Source organism: Enhydra lutris, unplaced genomic scaffold (genome assembly GCF_002288905.1).
Source record: "Enhydra lutris kenyoni isolate GAN:26980312 unplaced genomic scaffold, ASM228890v2 scaffoldscaffold27, whole genome shotgun sequence".
Taxonomy (NCBI): domain Eukaryota; kingdom Metazoa; phylum Chordata; class Mammalia; order Carnivora; family Mustelidae; genus Enhydra; species Enhydra lutris.
In genome coordinates, this window is record NW_019154111.1 from 10,095,345 (window position 1) to 10,112,761 (window position 17,417).

General features: G+C 39.2%; 1 protein-coding gene across 3 annotated transcripts in view; it reads left to right on the forward strand.

Moving 5' to 3' along the window:
• The window catches only part of LOC111151953 (coiled-coil-helix-coiled-coil-helix domain containing 3), a 277,584-nt gene that overhangs the window by 222,059 nt on the left and 38,108 nt on the right, over positions 1-17,417 (forward strand). For all 3 annotated transcript variants that reach the window (XM_022510195.1, XM_022510194.1, XM_022510197.1), the window contains one exon: positions 589-659. In XM_022510195.1, coding sequence (XP_022365903.1) covers positions 589-659 — 71 coding nt within the window. The remainder of the gene's footprint in view (positions 1-588; positions 660-17,417) is intronic.

Genomic DNA, 17,417 nt, shown 5'->3' on the forward strand with positions numbered 1-17,417 from the left:
CACTGAGCCACCCAGGTGCCCCGGCATTACTTTCCTATTGCAACTTGATTTATGTTGCTTGTGTGTTCATTTATGTAATAGTGGGAACATTTTTCCTTTTTTGGTATAGAAATCACCTAAGTCCATCCTCTGTTCTTAGTGACAAATTTGTTATAAATGTTGATGCTCTTGTGGTCATATGGAGGCGCTAGATAGAACTCATTCTCCTCCATAAAGAATCCATCTTGAGGGCAAAAGTACTGTGTTAAAAAAAAAAAAAAAAAAAAAAAAGAACCTTGAATAGCCTAGGTAGAACATTGGAATAATAGGCGAAATATGTTAAGAATTTTCTCATGGGATCAAATAATGATGCATTTTAACGCTGAAAGTTTATTTTAATTATAACTTGTGTGCCAGCAGGTACACTATTATTTAAATGGATACCTTTCCATGCATTTTTAGAAGTATCTATGCCACTTATGCAAGAAGTCTTTGTCTTTTTGCTTGAATGGCTGAACAGAGATTTTACGTATTGTTTGTAACTATAAGTCCTGCACACGTTTTGCCCTCTTGGACAGTGAAAACTATACTATCAATCTTTGTCCACAGAGCTCAGAGTTCTACAAAGTCACCACTGAACAGTATCAGAAAGCTGCTGAAGAGGTGGAAGCAAAGTTCAAGTAAGTTTTGAACACTGTTACAGTTACTGTTCTTGACAAGATGCAAGTACAACTTTATCACTTTTTGCACAGAAGATAATTTGTTGCGTAGCCCTCGGGAATACTTGGAAGTGTATTTGGAAGGACGAGGAGGTGTATCCCTGTTATCTGCTGTCGGTGGAATTCAAACACAAGGAAAGAGCCTTTGTTGAAAGCTTATCGCAACTTAATTTTATGAAGTAAGGGAGAATTGAAAGCAACGGTGATAGAATTTTCATTTGGAATCCTACTACCTAAGATAGGCTGCCCTTGATTATGAAGGTGATGCGAAATTGCTATTAATAACAAACATAGAGACCATTCAATTTTATGTAATAAAATGATGGGCATGTCCAAATTTGAGTACCACTTTTCTCATGGTTAAGCTGTTTTCATTTCTTCATATGTACCTTGAAAGCATTTAAATCACAGACTTTACCTTGCCCTTGATTATGAAAGTGATGTGAAATTGCTGCCTCTGTTAATCCTTGGAATGTTTAAATGAATGTTCTGTAATTGATGGATCAAAGTGTCCACGACCCATAGCCCTGTACTTTCCCTTTGCTGCCAGTTCTCATGATAGGTAAGAAGACATCATTCAGAATTTTCCTGAGAGTATAAATAGTTCTGTTGTGTAACCGCTGTTAGTAGCACATGTGCAATTAGCGAAGCAAGAAAAGGTGTTGTGACAGGTTTAGTTGAAAGAGCACACTGGGCTCTGACCTCCTTCCTGGTGCATGTTTATAAGCATTTGATAAAATGATTAAACCCGAAGGTGTAACGTTATTACTTTCTGCTGTGGTGCAATTTGTATGGTAATGGATATTAGTGTTCTTTTAATGTTGATGTTTTTTTTAAAAAATGTGTGTGTGTGTTTTTTTTAATTTAAAGATGGTTTGAGGTGTAGTTAAACAGACCTCCAGTCTTTGTTAGTCAACTCTCTTTTTAGGGGCAATAGGGAAAGTCCTTCTGAGAATGGGCCACAGATCTCACTCTTAAAGGTTAATGTGCTATCTTAAGTATTTAGGTATAAAATTGGGTATGGACTTGATTTTAAAAGATACTTTACATATGTATTTTTTAAGTTACCTTTTTATCTTTTCTCCCTAATGATAAAGTAGCATTTGTTAACTTTTTTTTTCTTTTCTCATGAGAATTTTTGACTTGGCACTCTGGGTATTTCTTCATTGTAAGAGAACAGCTCTTCAAATAACTAAATTTTAAGGTAAATTGAAGGAGATCAATTCTGACTAGGATGATCTGTGAAGTTCTCATAAAGAAGATACTAATGTAGTTGAGGCTAGAAGAGGAGTACTGAGTAGATGGAAAGGAAAAGTATTCAGAAGGAAAATTACACTGTCTAATTGGTGGGTGAGAAATCAGTTCAAATCAGTGGTTTGATTCAGAGGGACTCATGCAAGACAGAGTTGAAAAGGTCGGTAGGGGTCATCATTAACTAAGAAGTTGGTCTTCATTTAGTAAGAGTTTTTGGAAGGTCTTTGACCAGGTAAATGCCCTGATTTCTGTGCTCCTTGAGTAATACTAATCTGACAGCGGGTGTGAGGCTCGATCAGAGGTGTGAGAAACAGCAGTGGTACTACATGAGAGGACTCTGTAAGCAACAGAGGAAAGGAAGAGATGGGTACAAACAAGTCATTGAAAGATTAGATAGGAGTTGGCAAATACCAGTGCATTTGTTGGCTAGGGCTGCCTGACAGAGACCCGCAGATCGAGTGGTCTAACAGAAACCACTCGCAGTTCTGGAGGCCAGCAGTCTGTGATCCGCAAGCCAGAGGGGTTGGCCTCTCCTGAGGCCTCTCCGCTTGGCTTGCAGGCGGCCGTCTTCTTCCTGTGTCTTCACAATGTCAGCCCCTCTGCATCTGTGTTTTAATCTCCTTTTCTTATGAATCACATTGGATTAGGGCTCACCATGATGACTTTATTTTAATGTTATTATCTCTTTGGAGCCCTTTGTCCAAATACACTTTCTGATACCGGTCATTAGGTCTTCAACATCCGAATTTGGGAGCGGGGAGTCCAATTCAGCCCATAACACCTGGATAGAGAGGCCGGGGGGTGGCGGGGACCAGAAATAGAGGCAGATTGGAAAATTGGTGGAGGCTGGATTTTTATAGAGTTAAGTCTGGTTTGAGATGAAAAGAATCATTCTTCTGAAAGCCCCATACACCTGCCATATCCTTCAACCTGGGCTAGCCTGCTGGCAAATGAGAGGGTACATGGAACACAAAGCCAAGTGTCCTGCTGGCTTACGTTCTCCAAGACAACATGGAGCTATAGGTTAGACTTTGTTTTATTTATTTGTTTTTAAGGATTTTATTTATTTGCGAGAGAGAGGGAGAACAGAGAGAGAGAACAGAGAAGGAGAGTGAGAGGGAGAAACAGACCCCCGCTGAGCAAAGAGTCTGATATGGGGCTAGATCCGAGGACCCTGAGATCATGACCTGAGCCGAAGGCAGACACTTAACAAGTGAGCCACCCGGGCGCCCCCAGACTTCATTTTAATCAGAACCTCAGCAGTTTCATCTCTCTTTACCTTTAGAAGATATTTCTCTTTATTAATTCTACTCTCCCCTCGTATAGTAGAAAATTTGGCCTTTCCCAAAGGGAGGTCTGGCCTTATACTCATCTTCTAGGAGAGGTAACCTCTCGGCCCTTAGAATTTCCCAAGTGATGGAAGTGTCTCGTTAGTCGTGATGGGCCCTTGGGGCCATGTGGTATCAGCCCGGCCTCTAGGGAGGTGGTGCCGGAGACTGAATTGAGCTGAGCAACATGGGCAGTTAGTCAAGCAAGCCCATATAATGAGGCCTCAGTGAAACCCTGGGCACTGGAATTTGGGTAGGCTTGTCCCGTTGATAATACTCTGTGCATATATTGTCACAGGTTGCTGCCAGGAGAGTAGAACATCTTTTTTTTTTTTTTTAAGATTTTTATTTATTTATTTGACAGAGAGAGATCACAAGTAGACAGAGAGGCAAGCAGAGAGAGAAAGAGAGGGAAGCAGGCTCCCCGCTGAGCAGAGAGCCCGACGCGGGGCTTGATCCCAGGACCCTGAGATCATGACCTGAGCCGAAGGCAGCGGCTTAACCCACTGAGCCACCCAGGTGCCCCGGAGAGTAGAACATCTTGAGGACGGTGGAAACTTTGCATCTGAAGCTCTCCCAGACTCTGTCCTATATATCTCTTCATTTGGCTGATTCTCCCTATCATTTCCCATAAGAAGCCGTACTTATGAGTTTAGTAGCTTTCTATGAGTTCTGTGAGTCCTTTTGGTGAATCATTAAAGGTTAGAGTGGCTTTGGGAACTCCTTGAACTGGCAGACGATGTCAGGGTGAGGACAGTCTTGGGGACTGTGCCCTCAAACTTTGTAATTCGGCTAAGTGTAGTACAAACAAAACTCCAGGTTTTTATATTCTGTAATTGGGGGAATTTTAAGAGCTAGCTTTTCAAGACAGTGACTTTCATTATATATATATTTTTGGCACTATCTGCTAGACCGAGCTTCCTAGACACTGTATTTTTTGATTTGCAGTAAGTTTGTTAGGTTCACACCTAGAAAGTGATAGTGCCTTGGCTCTAAGAGGTGCTTTGCATCTTTGAAGGCCCTGAAATTGCTCAGTGGAACTTTGTTTCTCCTTACAGGTTTGGCCATCCCAGGTAATCATGACGGCTTTAATCTTTTACAAGGCAGTATACTATCTCCTTTTCATTTCATGACCGAGTTGATCTCAGCGGTCCCCCTCAGACAACAGCTCAGAAGGACTTTGAGGAGGATTTAGTTAATTTTATCTGATGGAAGATTTCATTTGGGTGCATCCTGGTTACAGGAGATGGCAGCTTTTTAAAATTGCAATTTCAAGGGCAATATTATACACCTAATAGGGGGTCACACAAAATCATTGTAAAGAGAAAGAAAGCGAAGAGCATTTGAAGCCACACATGATAAACACCCGTCACAAGGACCCATCCTGCCAGGATAGCTAATGGAATTATTTTAGGGATTCTTAAATATTAACTCACACTTCAGCCCCTTCAGTTTATAGTTTTGGCAGGAAACCGTTAAAACACTTTTGATTTAATGGAATTTTTCCCCCTATTTAATCAACACGCCATTCATTCAGAGAGCTCCTCTGTGACATGCCCTCTGAGTTCCGAACATGAAGCCATGAAGAAACAAGTAGGATCTTACTAGTATGGAACTCGGAGTCCATCAGAGAGCAGAAGGAAGACAGAATTTTAAAGTCGCTTTTGAAAAATTCTAAGTTCTACTATCATGGGATAATTGTATCCCTAATAAGTTATTAAAAATACTATTTACATTTTTTTTCAGTAGGAATTAAGCAGTTTGGGAATTAAGAATGTATGCTGTTTATTTTCCTACAAGAACTCTTACCCCACAATAGCTTAAACATTTTAGCTATAAAATCCAAATCACTTAGCAAATCCAGCAATTTTTTTTATATCTAGCTTTTATTTAAAAGAGAACCTTTGCTTTTTCCAGTCCGACTAGAACCAATCACTGTTAACGGTTCCAACTGCTTTTTATCACTCCTTGTTATTATCTGTTAAATAGAGCAATTTATGGTGCTAGTTCTTAGCTTCATGGTGCTGGTGCCATGTCACGTTAGCTCAGCATACTGAGAATTATGCCCCGTGTTAATCCTTATTCTCCACCTGATAGGTAACTAATTTTAAAAAAATACTATATTAAATGGCACATTGATGGTACTTAGCATAGGTCTAGCATAAGATAAATGCCCAGTGAATATTTGATTTTGTTGTTTTTATTGTTCTATATATACAATATATATCTAATCTATATATTGTGATAATATTATTTTATTATCATGTCCAACTCATGTAGATAAAATCTACATGATCTTAAACCCTCCTCTGAAAACAAACAAACAAAAGCAATAGAAAGAGTTCTTATCCTCTGGGTTCTTATCCCAGCCCAGCCAAAGACAGGGGATGAAGCCCTGGGGCTGGAGTGGGGAGAGGACCTCTATCTCTGGATCCCTCTCAGAACCACATCTCCTCGGGGGATTAGAGCCTGGGTCCCACATATGCAAAAAGGAAGCGTTATTACCAGGGTGTTTTGTACATACAAGTTTTTATTTAATATAAAAATCAATATTAAGCATCTATCAAAGAAATGTAGACTATTCTGAAAGCAACAGAAACCTCATGAAGACAGTACAGTATCAAACAAATGAAAAGTATTTTAAAGACAATTGATAATTCTTTCCCATGGTGTCGTAGATAACAAAGTAGCCCGTTTCCACCTTCCATAAAGGAGAAAGTGTGAATGTGGGAAGCGACATAGGTCTGTTCAAAATATTTTTGGGATCCTCTCGTTAGAGGTGTAACATTTCAGCTTGTCACCAGTTTTGGTGAAAGAGGAGGCACTTGTGAAGGACTGCAGGTTTGTGAGATTGTATGTGAATATTCATAATACTCCTTTGTGTGCCTGACTTTATAAGGGTTTTCACTTTTATCCTTGAACGAAGTTGTTGAAACCTGACTTATAAATTTGGGCTCATGGAAGAAGCCTGGGTTATCCTTACAAGGAATTAAAAGATTAGTTACTCTGTGGAAGAAGTTTAGGTGATTTTAGAGTATCTGAGGAATGCTATGCAAAACTCTTAGAGATAAAGTAGATTTTATAAGTATTACCACATATTCAAAGTTTCGTTCAGTGTAAAATGCTTTAACTTAAAATGTTTTTGGTTTTATTAGGTTTTTCACTTTGGCCGATGTAGGGGTGGAAAAGTTATCCTAAACTTGGTCTAGGTTCTTTGGCTGGTCGAATAATTAAATTGATATAAAACCAATTAACAGGTGAAAACAGCTCAGAGTGTAGTAACGTGTATACATGAGAGAGACCTGGAGAAAGTGAGTAGCTCTCCAAAAGGGCCAGAACCATCCCCTTAAAGGGCACCTTCAGCAAAAGACAAAAGAGGTGGGAGATACGGAATCACTTATGGGAGCACGGTAAGCAAGGGTAAGGCTGTTACGCAGACTTCAGTCGTCATCTTCCCCACTGATGAGAGTTTCTAGAGGTGGGTCATGCCCTCTCCTGATACCGCAGGAGAGCCGCCCCTGCCAGCGCAGGATTCCTTTAGACATGTCAGCATCTCCCACGAAAGGGTCACTTCTGTTTGGTTTGGAGAGCTGCTGATGTGTTGGCGGTTAAGTAAAGAATCATCAACCAAAAATAATCCTGAGGCCAGACAGATGTGTCTTGGGGTGGCAGATCTGCTCCTTTTCACCGGCAGTCCTGTGTTTTGTTTCTCTTTTGGGTGGCTGGTTTTAACAGCTCTACTGCAAATGAGTTCGTGAAGCTGAGGATGACATGCCAGTGGTATCAGCAGGTGTTTCTCGTGTTCTCTGTAATTACACACGGGATCATGGACAGTTTTAAGCAACAGTGTTTAAAGATCCTGCTTAGGTGCGCCTGGGTGGCTCAGTGGGTTAAGCCGCTGCCTTCGGCTCAGGTCATGATCCTAGGTCCTGGGTTCGAGCCCCACATCGGGCTTTCTGCTCAGCAGGGAGCCTGCTTCGTCCTCTCTCTCTGCCTGCCTCTCTGCTTACTTGTGATTTCTCTCTGTCAAATAAATAAATAAAATCTTTTAAAAAAAAATAAAGATCCTGCTTAATTGGCTGTAAAATAATTAAATAAGGTTTTGACTGGCAAATTTATAATTCTGTTAGATGCATAAGCCGGTGCGCTGGAATGTCAATGTGACTTCGGTTTGGAAATATTAGATTAATAGAACTCATTGTACTGCAGGTACAAAGTTTACTCTGATTAATAGTCTTAAAACTTTTCCAGAAATGTGGCCAACTAAATTTATGTTACTTACCTTTTCCTTTTAATTAAAACTTATTTCAAAAGTTTGTGCTGTTCAGTTCTGCTGTGCTTCTCTTTCTGGTTTCTCCAAAGTGGAGCTCCAGTAATTTTTCAGTGACTCCAGCTGCCTTTTTGAATAACTTGCCTTATCAAAAGGATTAAAATTATATACTGTTGTACATATTTTTGTATCTGCAGCTGACAGGTACCCTGCACATCGTCTCTAACACATACTGATGTCTGCTTATAACCTACTTTAGTGCTGCGTGAATGGCTCTGATAGGCCAAATATACATGATAAATGTTTTATCTCTGATTCTCATTGATCAATTTCTAGATGATCAAATGGTTTATCTCAGTAAGACACTAATTCACATTGATCAAATTCTAAATGACCAAGTTGACTTGGTTTCTGCTGAACACAAATTGTATTAAAACAACATTACTCGAACATGCTGTCTTTTCTAATGCAGGAGTTATGTTACCAGCAGTTACATTATAACTAGAGTTATTGTATTATAAAGATGTCTCCTTCATAATGAAAAGTTTACACAAGAAGAAAAGAATGCGATATTGCAGGAAGAACAGGGCTTTGAGCAAGGATTTGGGCTTTTACTAACTAATTAAATTCTGCATTTGTACTGGGCCCTCCTTCCCCTTTTTTTAATTTGAAAGGCTGAGAGCAGGAAGCATAGCAGCTGCAGTGGTGACATTTTATCCCCTAAGGTCCTCGGAGCCAAGTAACATCTTGATTATTCATAGTGAGAGATTTAGTAACCGAAGAAGAGGCAAAATTCTAGATAAAGTAAATAAATACCTGTACCCTTTGTGTATAAACTTGGTTTCGATAGCGTATTTAGAAGTTTAAGGTTATTTATTGTTTTTCTAAAAAACAGCTCACCTCTGTCAACCGGCAGGGTATCTCAAACCCTCTAGAGTTTGTCAGTGTGTTGCTGGCGGAGGATTTGAATTCTGAAATTGAGAAACAATGTTTATGAGCTGAAGGATATACTTTTGTATATGAAGCTAATGGCAATTATACATTTGGCTGAAACATCGCCTTGGTTATTTAGAACAACTAATTCCTCGGGCAGGTTATTTATTACCTCTCTGGCTTGTCTCTTCCATCTGGAGAATGTAAATTATAACCGCCACACTCTTCAGGGCATCCAAGCTGAGAAGGTTTTAAAAGTTGAAAAAGAAAGAAAAAAAAGTTGTCATTGAGCCTCATCTAAAAATTGTTGTAAATGGTGGTTTTCACTCAGTTCTAAGACACTGGCTGCCATTTTAACTATGTTCTGGATGCTGTGGCAGCCTTTTCGATTCTTCCTCAGGGTTATGTGCTGGGTAGTCTGGCACCTGTCAGTGTATGAGTCTGTCTCCCTTTCCATCCCCCACATCCCACCCAGCTCCAGCCACAGATGAGGTCCCAAGTAAAGTGAGATCTGCTTTGGAACACACCAGTGTTTGACAACGTTTCATATAATAAGCATTTAAAATTGGTTAGATTGTTGAAGAAACTTTGGGTGATTAATGCTTTTTTTGAAACTGTCTTAAGATTGGAGCCCTTCTAATCAGATCTTAGTTAGTTTCTTTTTGTTCCTTGGTTTGGATATCTATATTTAGTCTTTGCGCTATCATCTGAGGGAACAGAAGTAAATGGCAAGAAACATTAACACGACCTGAGAGTTAGCTTTTTGTTTGTACTTTTTCTCTGTTTCCTAAACTTCACTTCACAGCCTTCCCTTCAATCCAGAGGTGAGTACAGAAAGGGGCGGGGCAGGATGGCAACGTTGGTTGGAATACAGGGCCCCAAAGGGCAGGTGTAGGAGTGTAAACCAAAGGCAGTGTGGTCTGTTTCACAAAAAAGGACATAGACTGCAGCCATCACATGAACATCTGCAGTTGGTGACAAGGTCAAGAGAAGGTTGCCGCAGCCACTTCCTCCTCACGTCAGCGTAAGTAGGTGAAGGAACCTTCAGTGGTGACAGAAGCTGTCAAAGGTCCAGTCCAATTAGCCCCATCCTATCCGGGACCTGGAACTCTTTCTTGTCTCTGTCCCAGCTATGGTAGTGAGGGTTGGTTTGGTTTGCTCTGGGCATTCTTTTTACTTTAATCTCTTTATGTGTTATATGGAAATGATCCTGATCAGTCTTGTGGCCCTTAGGTTTGTGACTGTGAGCTCCTGAATTCCTGATTTGTTCCACGTGAAATAACAAATTGTTCTGTTTTCCCTTAAAGAACATTAGCATTGAACTTTCTTCCTTAATCAATATAGTCCATTAAGAATCTAGCATACCCTACATGTTAAATGAAATATTAATTGCACACTGTTAGATAAATGGAGAGTCTGCCCGAATGATAGCTTGTTTCTTGCCTTATACCATAGTATTTAAAATGAGAAATTTGGGGTTCTAGAGTGCATGGGATTTTGGAATTTCTTTAATGACCCTTACTTATTTGAGTCATTAACTAAATGTACAGCCCAGAGTTCCCAAAGGCCATTTCTAACTGGGACTGGGAAGTTTTTTCCTCTTGCTCGTTCTGCCTAAAGTTCCTTTACATTTTAAAGATCCAGTAGAAAATAATTTTTGATTTTCCTTTGATGTTTTTAAAGATAAGAAAAAGTTCTTATGCTTTTTGAGTGCCACTCAGCTGTAGGTAGAAAGGAGAGAAGCTTGTAAGGAGGGTCAATTAGAGTTAATTATTGTCTGACTGACCTGCCACATTTTAAAATGTTCAGGAAGAGTTCCAGGACGTAGATTTTTCATTCTCTCCTTTTGTCAAGGTTACAGAGTTAACCATCTTAAAGACACGAGCATGGTTAAAAATTGCATCACAGCCATTATCTACACATAAAAATGATAGCTGTCAGGATGGTCTCTGGGAAGTTGTATAGGTTCAGCCATATTGTAAGATCTAATTATGTTTTATTGCTCCACAGTTTGGTAAGCCTGCTCCAAACACTATCAGGCCTTCCTGCCTCTAACCAGATAATTAGAGCTGTCTGTGGTTGCCCTTTCACCATGCATGAGATAAAACCGTGGTAGTAAGATTGAAAACACCTTCTAGGATAATTGTGCTTAAATACACATTTCCATAGTTCATTTGAAATTATAATTTATCATGAAATGTCTCATGGTTTCAGTTTATTAAGGATTCTCATTGCTGGCTCTTTCAAATTTTCTTAAGACATAAGCAAACAAAATACAAAAGTTGATAACTTGGTCCTTACCATAATTTAAAACTTATATTCATTGAAGGACACCATTAAGAAAATTTTTTAAATGGGGAAAAGATTTGAACAGATACTTCAAAGGAAGATATAAGGATGGCCATTAGCCATGAAAAGTGCTAAGAACATCTTTAGTTATTAGGAAAATGTGAATTTAAAATGTTGGAATGCTAGAAACTGTAAGGACTGACTACTAATTGTTTGAAAGGATGTGGAGAAGCCAGAATTTTCATCCTTTGCTAGTGGAGTTCTAAAATGGGAGCCACTTTGGGAAAAGTTCGTCAGTTTCTTATAAATTTAAACATACATTTGCTCTATGACTCAGCAATTCTAGTCCTAGGTATTTATCCCAGAAGAAAGAAAACAGACATCCACAAAAGGAATTGTACGCATGTATTTGTATCAGGCTTTTCATAGTAGTCAAAAACTAGAAACAGCCCAAATGGTCCAGAGAATGGATAAACCAATTGTGGTATATTCACACAGTAGAATAGAATCCTCTTTAGGAGCTTAAAACAAAACAAAACAAAACAAAAAAAACTCAAATTGATACATGTAATAACATGGATGAATTTGAGAAATTGTTAAGCAAAAAGAAGCCAAACACAGAACAATACTATGTGCTTCCACTTGTTTGATTCTACAGATGAAGTTCAAAAATAGGAGAAATTAGTCTGTACTGACAGACATCAGAACAGTTAATGGGGAGAGAGGGCAATTTGATTGGAAAGGGACACAAACCTTCTGAGGCACTGGAAGTATTTGTTTTCTGGATAATAGTATACAGACATATACAATTTTTACTACAATATGAACAATTAAGATAGGTGCTTTTTAAAAAAGAATGCTAATTATTTCGAGTATCTTTTCATATAGTGTAAGAGAATGATCGAGTTTCATTCTTCTACATAGCTGTCCAGTTTTCCCAGCACCATTTATTGAAGAGACTGTCTTTTTTCACTGTATATTATTTCCTGTTTTGTCAAAAGATTAGTTGACCATAGAGTTGCAGGTCCATATCTGGGCTCTCTACTCTGTTCCACTGGTCTCTGTGTCTGTTTTTGTGCCAGTACCATGCTGTCTTGGTGATCACAGCTTTGTAGTAAAGCTTGAAATCAGGCAAAGTGATACCCCCAGATTTGTTTTTCTTTTTCAACATTTCCTTAGCAATTCAGGGTCTCTTCTGGTTCCATACAAATTTTAGGATTATTTGTTCCAGCTCTTTGAAAAATGCCAGTGGAATTTGGATCAGGATGACGTTGAAAGTATAGATTGCTCTAGGCAGTATAGATTTTAACAATGTTTATTCTTCTGATCCATGAGCATGGAATGCTTTTCTATCTTTTTGTGTCTTCTTCAATTTCTTTCATGAGTGTTCTGTAGTTCCTCAAGTACAGATCCTTTACCTCTTTGCTTAGGTTTATTCCTAACCAGAGATCTTATGGTTCTTGGTGCTTTAGTAAATGGAATCGATTCTCTATTTTCCCTTTCTGTTTTTTCATTGTTAGTGTATAAGAAAGCAACTGATTTCTGTACATTGATTTTATATCCTGCCACATTAATGAATTGCTGTATGTGAGGTCAGGAATCTATCAAAATCCTAGAGGAGAACATAGACAGTAACCTCTTCGACATCAGCCACAGCAACTTCTTTCAAAACATGTCTCCAAAGGCAAAGTAAACAAAAGCGAAAATGAACTTTTGGGGCTTCATCAAAATCAAAAGCTTCTGCAGAGCAAAGGAAACAGTCAACAAAACAAAGAGGCAACCCACACAATGCGAGAAGATATTTGCAAATGACACTACAGACAAAGGGCTGATATCCAAGATCTATAAGGAATTCCTCAAACTCAACACACACAAAACAGATAATCATGTAAAAAAATGGGCAGAAGACATGAACAGACACTTCTCCAAAGAAGACATACAAATGTCTAACACATGAGAAAATGTTCATCATCATTAGCCATCGGGGACAGTCAAATGAAAACCACAATGAGATACCACCTTATACCAGTTAGAATGGCCAAAATGAACAAGATGGTAAACAACAAGTGTTGGAGAGGGTGTGGAGAAAGGGGAACCCTCTTACACTGTTGGTGGGAATGCAAGTTGGTGTAGCCACTTTGGAAAACAGTGTGGAGATTCCTTGAGAAATTAAAAACAGAGCTACCCTATGACCCTGCAATTGTACTACTGGGTATTTACCCCAAAGATACAGATGTAGTGAAAAAAAGGGCCCTCTGTACCCCAGTGTTCATAGCAGCAATGGCCATAGTTACCAAACTGTGGAAAGAACCAAGATGCCCTTCAACAGATGAATGGATAAAGAAGATGTGGTCCATATATACAATGGAGTATTATGCCTCCATCAGAAAGGATGAATACCCAACTTTTATATCAACTTGGGTGGGACTGGAAGAGATTATGCTGAGTAAAATAAGTCAAGCAGAGAGAGTCAATTATCATATGGTTTTACTTCCTTGTGGAGCAGAAGGAATAACACGGAAGACACTGGGAGATGGAGAAGAGAAGTGAGTTGGGGGAAATTGGAGGGGGAGACGAAGCATGAGAGACTGTGGACTTTGAGAAACAAACTGAGTGTTTTGGACAGGGGGTGGAGGGTAGGGTGAGCCTGGTGGTGGGTATTATGGAAGGCACATACTGCATGGAGCACTGGGTGTGGTGCATCAACAATGAATTTTGAAACACTGAAAAAAAAATGAAATCTTTAAAAAAATATATAAAAATAAAAATAAAAATTTTTAAAAAAGCAATCAAGACCCAGCAGATTCAGGGATAGCTCTTTACCTCCCCTGACAACTGTCTAAAAAGAGTTTTGATAGAAGGTCTGCCTGAGAAAGAGAGCTATCACCAGAGGTAACTACATTATCATGTGAACTGGGTCTGGTGCACAGGGAGAAGAACATAGCCTATTCCATGAAAGTCCTCTATATCCCACTGCTTCTAAGTGGCCCAGAAAACACCTGTTTACTGAACAGTTCCTGTTTTGTTCTTCCTGAAGATTGCATTCCTTTTCTTTGAAGACCCAGACCCCTACCCACCTCTCCTTAGTTCACAATGACATATATACCTCACTGTGCCAGACTGTCTTTGCAATTTCCATGTTGGTATGGCTTCCCCATACACAGCCTATTAAATTCAATTTTTCTCCTGTTAAAAAAAAATGCTAATTATATTTAAAACACCCTAAATTCATTGTTAATTAATTTTAACTAGGGAAGAAAGTGCCCAAAATATTAGGAGTGCCCAACTTCTAATTATAATTTGTCGGAGGTAAAATAAGTTTCTTCAATTTAATCAGTCTTAAGAAATTTCTGATTTCTAATTGTATCCATAATCACATTTTTTCATCATTCAGTATATTTCAGTGCTTTCGAGATGACAGGAGTAAACCTGGCTTTATTTATTTATTTTCTTAAGAATCCGTTTTTTTTCCTCCTTATTAAGTTACGTTTGCCTAGCACGTTCTCTCTTCCTCATTAGCCGAGAGTCTTGTAGATAGACCTGGTTACATTTTGAAAGTTGTCTTTGGTGAAGGGATTTTGAAGGCAGTATTTATAAATGAAACACTTACACAGTAACGCTGGTACTTTTTTAATATAATAATCTTAGGCAATAGTTTGTTCATACTATGTAATACGTCCTGGCAAAATGCTTCAGAACTGGTAAAAGCTTGCATCTTGGCCCTTCCCTACATGTTGAAACGAAAGCACACATGTTCCCATGTTCACGTGTCGCCAAGCACCCCCAGCTTGCTCACACGGCTGCCTTAAGCTGTTTTCTGTGCTTTCTCATTCAGTGGCCAACAGTTAAATTGCCATGTTCCTTTCGTGAGTGTGTACGTCTCAATGCTGGTAATCAACTGCGTCCCTTGAAAATTGATAGATGCACTCATTAAGGGAAGCTCTTGCTCTTGGCTCCTCTCAGGAGTCACCTCAGCTACTGTTTCTGGATGAATCTGGCAGGAAATACTGTGCCGTGATACATCTGGCTTTGTACTCCTTTGCAAGGGCGCCCATGTCCTTTTTCAGTGTGTTAAACATGCTTCTTTGTTGGGATCTTAAGTACAAAGAAGTTCACTATTTGCCAATTACGGTATTAACACAAGAAAGACTAAGGGCTGCTGTTGGGTGGTGGGATTTTTTTTTTTTTTTTTTTAATGTGCTGCCATTTGTTCTTCATTTTGTTCCCTTGTGCTACTGAGATTACACACATGCCTATTTGTGAGACATACCCACCTACTGGAGACTCTGAAGGCCACAGCCTGCCACTGGTAGAGATCTCAACAAAGCTGTCTGCGTGAGAGGCACATTCTGTGTGGTTGATAGGGGGGGATTTTGAAGGTAGCATCCACCTGTTTCTGCTTTCCGGATGAAAAATGAATTGCCAATTACGGTAGACATGTTCAGACATGACACTTCATATCAGTTCTGAAAAAGGGGTGTGTTGGCGAGAAGCAGAAGAGAGAAGGGCCTCCATCCTTGATCCATTAACTACTTTTTTGTGCCTGTGCAAGCTGTGGGAAGGAGGTCAGTGCCTCTCACCTTTGTTGCCCCAGCAGAGCTCTTGAGCAAGATGAAGCGATCAAAGCCCAGGGCCAGCGCATCCTCACTGTCTCATTACTTTGCAAGCTGCACACCCAGATGCTGCTGTTTTCCGCATCAGTCTTCCCTGATACACATTCCCAACACCTCCCATCACAGCTCATTGGGCACTGCTCATAATTAGCCGCTTCTTTTCTTTTCATGATCGTGTTTTCTCCAATACAAAAGATGCTAATGTAGAGAAGAAAATAACATTGCTGGGTGTACACTGCTGCTTTCACATATCCTGGGTAGTTGACAGGCAGCAGGAATCAAACATGTTGTCACTACTTAAATAATACATGGTTTTGGCTTGGTTAGGAGAGTGTTGGTTTGGGGGTGTTTTTGAAATCTGTGAATTTGAGATACTGGATTTTGCCAGCAGATCAGTATCATGGATGCCCATGTCCTAGAGTTCCTTTCAGGGCATGTATTCTGAGACACTGTCCCCACTGTTTGGATTTTTCCTCCAGCACAGAGCTCAGTGACATCTATTTATTTTGAAAGATTATTAATATGACAGTTTTTGCTTTGGAGAATTTAAATCATCATTAAAATCAACGGAACTACCCATCGAGGGTCTTCGATGCTCCATGCTCTGTGGGCACTGGAAATACGGAAGTACAAGTTTGATTTCCTGCCCTCGGAGGTCTTCTACCTGTTGAGACCATGAGCTCTACTATTGAGGTGTCGAAACCTCATAAAGAAACCATAACTATAACATTTGTTCAAGAAAAATTGTTGAGTGTCTCCTATCGCGTACATTCCGGGTGGTTTTTATGAACAGGAAATAGAGAGATGAAGAGGGCATGATCCCTGACTTCAGAACACTTGAAGAATACATGGAGGAGACAGGTTAATACAAAAGTGATTAAAGTATGGTAAGTGCTAATATAAAGGTACAAATGAAATGCTCTAGGAATAAGGAAGGGAAGCTGGGTTACAGGAAGAGATGACTGGCATAGGCTGGGTCTTTTCACTTTTGAGATTTTCGTAAGGTAGGGAGAGTAGCTTTCCATTAGGAAGGAATCCGATGCTGGATGTGGTTGGGATGAATGTGGAGGGAGATGTGATGAAATAGGAGGCCAGAAGTTATTAACTCTGGGGGGTAAAGGTTTGAGGATTCAGCAAAAAAGTTCTGCCTACTTGAAAATATTTTTCTGTCTCCCATCTCTGGTGTCCATGATTCTTACCATGGAATTATGCCTTTTGAGTTGGTCATTGTTTCTAGACATCTTCTATCAAATATACAAGTGTATAATGTTTGGTGCACATGCATGTATTTATTATAATCACAGCTTATCATACCCTTTTAGTTACTATTATTTTAACATTATTAATATCCAAAAATAAACACATGTTAACCCATCATATTAATGATCTTTTAGCAAAGTTCGGGGCTTTGAGAGATTGGGACAAAGGAAGAAAGAGCAGTTGTGATTGAAAAAATAGGGAAGAGAGAATTCAAGAAAGATTTCGTTCATGGGATGCTGTGTGGGGAACTCCTAGAGCATTTTAGCAGAGGAAGAACGTTTCAGATAAAGGAACACCAAAGCGAATAGGCTGGTTCCTTATTTTAGCACTGTCCCTGCAGACCATGTTGTGTGATCATCTTTTAACTGAAGCGATAGAATGGTGAACTTTTAAAAATATTCTAGCCATGAACTCTTTGAATGGCATCCTAAGAATTCATATGATACCAAATTCTTCATGTTGTTGCAGAGAATGTGTTAAAAACAAATTTTATATGGTTTATATATTCGGATATGGTCTGCCTGGGTGTATGATTTTTGGCTTACACTTAACTGTGCTTGCATGCACCCAAGATACATAAAATTAGCTCCTATATTGCTAGTCTACCTAATAAGATCCTAGTATTATCATTAAGTGAATATTTTAAAAACTTTTTCCTTCTCATTGCATTTTGTGATCAATCTTTGCCTTTTGATATCCTTCCCAGAGGCTTAGTGTAGTGAAAAGAATATGAAATTAATAAATGCTGTTGGATTTTTAAAAATTACCAAGG